The sequence below is a fragment of the Lampetra fluviatilis genome, chromosome 62 (genome assembly GCF_964198595.1).
Source record: "Lampetra fluviatilis chromosome 62, kcLamFluv1.1, whole genome shotgun sequence".
In the NCBI taxonomy this organism is placed as follows: Eukaryota; Metazoa; Chordata; class Hyperoartia; order Petromyzontiformes; family Petromyzontidae; genus Lampetra; species Lampetra fluviatilis.
The window spans coordinates 1,032,831-1,037,091 of NC_136336.1; the positions used below are offsets into that span (position 1 = coordinate 1,032,831).

The following is a 4,261-nucleotide window of genomic DNA, read 5'->3' on the forward strand; positions in this document are numbered from 1 at the left end:
CGGGTGGGTGGGTGAGTTAGTGAGTGGGCGGGAGGGTGGGTGAGTTAGTGATTGGGCGGGTGGGTGGGTGAGTTAGTGAGTGGGCGGGTGGGTGGGTGAGTTAGTGAGTGGGCGGGTGGGTGGGTGATTTAGTGAGTGGGCAGGTGGGTGGGTGAGTTAGTGAGTGGGCGGCTGGGTGGGTGAGTTAATGAGTGGGCGGGTGGGTGGGTGACTTAGTGAGTGGGCGGGTGGTTGAGTTAGTGAGTGGGCGGGTGGGTGAGTTAGTGAGTGGGCGGGTGGGTTGGTGATCGAGTGAGTGAGAGGGTGAGTGAAAAGTTCCCCTGGTGAACGCGATGGCGAGGAATAGACGCGCCCGGGGCAGCGGTGGGCACGCGATCTGGCGCCGATTCTCTCCGCGCCGCTCGGCGTTTCTCCTCATCCTGGCGACAGCCGCGACCCTCGCCCTCGCTACTCGGCAGAGTTTTGCTCAGTACCCCCAGCAGCAGAACCAGCAGCAGAAGCCGAATCAGCACCAGCAGCACCAGAACCAACAGCAGCAGCCGGGCACGATTGACCAACGGGGCATCACCTTCCCCGACCCCGAGTCCTGCCAGCCCATCTCAATCCCACTGTGCGCGGACATCACCTACAACCAGACCATCCTGCCCAACCTGCTGGGCCACACCAACCAGGAGGACGCGGGGCTGGAGATACAGCAGTTCTACCCGCTCGTCAAGGTGCAGTGCTCGGCCGACCTCAAGTTCTTCCTGTGCTCCATGTACGCGCCTGTGTGCACCGTGCTCGAGACGGCCATCCCGCCGTGCCGCTCGCTCTGCAACAGGGCGCGCCACGGCTGCGAGACGCTCATGAACAAGTTCGGCTTCCAGTGGCCCGAGCGGCTCCGTTGCGAGAACTTCCCCGTGCAGGGCACCGAGCAGCTGTGCGTCCATCCGATCTACAGCGACGGCGCGGCACCCCCCACGGAGCCGTCCGCCACGGAGCCGTCCGCCACGGCGCGCGCGGGCCACAAGGAGCAGCCGAGCGCGACCCCGCACGGCGGCGCCTCGAGGCGCCCGGGCGGCTCCCCGGGCTTCGCGTGCCCCGCCGCACTGGCGGTACCCAGCTACCTCAACTACCGCTTCCTGGGCGAGGCGGACTGCGGCGTGCCCTGCGAGACGTCCGCCACCCCGCACGGCCTCATGTTCTTCGGGCAGCAGGAGCTGCGCTTCGCGCGCGTCTGGGTAGGCGTGTGGTCCATGCTGTGCTGCGCATCGTCCCTCTTCACGGTGCTCACCTATCTCGTGGACCTGCAGAGGTTCCGCTACCCGGAGCGGCCCATCGCCTTCCTGTCGGGGTGCTACTGCGCCGTCTCGGTGGCCTACATCGCGGGCTACGTGCTCGAGGACGCCGTGGTGTGCAACGAGCGGTTCCACGAGGGCGGCTACCGCACGGTGGTGCAAGTCACCAAGAAGGAGGGCTGCACCATTCTCTTCATGGTGCTCTACTTCTTCAGCATGGCCAGCTCCATCTGGTGGGTCATCCTCTCGCTCACGTGGTTCCTCGCCGCGGGCATGAAGTGGGGCCACGAGGCGATCGAGGCCAAATCGCAGTACTTCCACCTGGCCGCGTGGGTCGTGCCCGCCGTCAAGACCATCACCGTCCTGGCCACGGGCCACGTGGACGGCGACGTGCTGACGGGCGTCTGCTTCGCGGGCCTCAACAGCGTGGACGCGCTGCGCGGCTTCTTCCTGGCGCCCCTCTTCGTCTACCTCCTCGTGGGCACCGCGTTCCTGCTGGTGGGCTTCGTGTGCCTCTTCCGCACCCGCACCGTCATGAAGGACGACGACGACGACGGCAAGCGCGAGAAGCTGATGGTGCGCATCGGGGTGTTCAGCGTGCTCTACACGATGCCCGCCACCGTCCTCATCGCCTGCTACTTCTACGAGCTGGCGTTCCGCGCGCAGTGGGAGCGCAGCTGGGCGGCTTGCAGCTGCCACGAGTTGGGCGTCGCGTGCCCCCTGCGCCCGTACCCGCCGATGAAGCCTCACTTCGCGGTGCTCATGATCAAGTACCTGATGACGCTCGTGGTGGGCATCACCTCGTGCTTCTGGATCTGGTCGGGCAAGACGCAGTCGTGGCGCAACTTCTACACGAGGGTCTGCAGACGCGGCGGGAGCGAGGAGACCCCGGTTTGAGCGCACGTCGGAGAGAAGTTTCCCACGCGTGCCCGCACACACACAGGCAGAAGACAGATCACCGCCAGCATGAACTGTTGAGAGACAGCATCACACACAGACACGCGGATGTGTTCCTACAGAGAGGCTTGCACACAACACACAAAAGTTATCCCCCTCCCATCCATAGACTTTGACTGTTGGGGCAAGTGCTGTTCGCGAGCACTTATAAAGTGCCACACACACACAAACAAACAGGCGCGCATACGCACACATCGTAGAGAGACACACATCCATACAGACATATACAAACAAAGTTCGCCCGTGTAGCCTGAACGGACTGTTGGGGCACGTGCTGCAAGCGAATAACACCTATGAAGGCGGAACGGCATACGAGGGGGTGGGTGACCAGCACCAAGCCCGACCGCCTTTGTCTCCACAGTGGCGATATTTACACACCGCACTAGGTACTCATTTGAGGCGGAGTCGACCTAGGAGAGGCCCATGACCCTGTTCATGTAATCGTCATCGTGGCGTTGGCCGTGAACGGGAATCGAACTCAAGTGGTCGGCGTCGCAGCGCAGTGCAATAACCACTACACTACCACTCCCCATCAAACACACAAACACAGAGACACACAGAGACGAACACAGAGACACAGAGACAAATAGAAACGCAGGCGGATCGGTGTTCGCTGGTCGTTGTGCACGCGCATCGCGATGTGTCATCCGCGTGTATGCGTGTTGCCGTGTTGTTGATGGTGTTGGTGGTGGTATTGGTGGCGGTATACTGTGTGCCGTATGCGATGCACACGCGTGGAGGGGAGCGATGGCGCAGCGGTTAGCACGGCCGCGCTAAGAAACCCCTAGTTTGCTTACGGCCACCAACACTGGTGACGAATATCTTATAACCGGTGCCGGGCCTCCCCTAGGTCGACTCAGCCTCAAAGGAGCACTGTACCTGGTGCTGCGTGTGTCAACATCAGCATTGTAGCGGTAAAAGGTGGCAAGGGCGTGGTGGTGACGTACAGGCCTTCAACCGTAACATGTTGAAGGCTACACGGGGGGCATCTTTGTCATTATCGTATCCCTGCACGATTGGAAGTGAGCTGCCGACTCGGCCTGGCCACACGGGAAAGAGAGGCGTCATTTGTGATGGCCAGGTCGCTTCTTAAAAAGAGCTCAGTGGGCCTTATCTTGTAAAATAAAATGTGTGGTTTTCATCGTACAAATTGCATCAGATGGAGATTAATCCACTCGCTGTACTGCCTTCTGCTGAGACGGATGGATGGGGGTGGCGGATACGGAACCTCGTAGGCACCCCACGGATAGGTTAGTTTCATGACATCTGCGGTGATCCACCAACACTTCGCTGCTGCCTCCACAGCACTGGGTTGACAGGCAGCAGCGGTAGCCACCACACCCTCCAGGGCAGTGATTGGCCGCATAGAGAAATTGGAATCTCTAATGTGACGCTACCCTCTGGGTGTGGGGGTGGTACCGAGGAGTGAGATGTCTCGCCCCGGGGGGGGGGGGGGGCTCACGGATTGAGTTTCCCCATGCTCCAGCGCTCGGGACCCTCCGCTGTGCGTGCTTCCCAAACCAGCCCGAACCCTTTGTGCCCGTGCAAATCAGATTCGTTTCGCGCTGCACTTGCTGATGATTGGTAAACACGCCTCGCGTGTCCTAGAGAGAGAGTGAGCCGTGATTGAAATTAAATATGATAATTTCCTGATGCTGCTGCTGCTCCGTTAGGCATGGAGCACAAATAACATAACTCAACAGATTCATCAATACCACTGTGGCCTTGATGGGAAGCAAGGGCGACGATTCGGGAAATGGCCCTTCCCGGCTCAAAAAGAAAAATTTTCTCGAAACGTCGCAATTTTTTTTCTTCCCTTTTAAGGCAGTGTTATTGACAAATGTGTTGAGTTTCTTGATACTGGTAGGAACCTCCTGGTTACACCAGCCCAGCCCCCGGGATTATTGTGTCCGTCGTGCATCCAAAAATGGGAGGGGTATGGCTGGGTGGGGAGGGTGGGGAGGGGCTGGAAGGGGAGGGTGGGAAGGGGCTGGGTGGGGAGGGGAGGGTGGGGAGGGTCTGGGTGG

General features: G+C 60.5%; 1 protein-coding gene across 1 annotated transcript; it reads left to right on the top strand.

Annotated features, from left to right (window-relative positions):
- Positions 1-235: 235 nt before the first annotated feature.
- On the top strand, positions 236-2,472 carry LOC144951372 (frizzled-2-like). Its single transcript, XM_078881602.1, has one exon. The coding sequence runs from the start codon at positions 333-335 to the stop codon at positions 2,172-2,174; it is 1,842 nt and encodes a 613-aa protein (XP_078737728.1). The 5' UTR covers positions 236-332; the 3' UTR covers positions 2,175-2,472.
- Positions 2,473-4,261: the final 1,789 nt, after the last annotated feature.

Bases quoted from the DNA above. Each gene is read 5' to 3' on its own strand.
- LOC144951372 (XM_078881602.1), top strand. From the start codon at position 333: ATGGCGAGGAATAGACGCGCCCGGGGCAGCGGTGGGCACGCGATCTGG.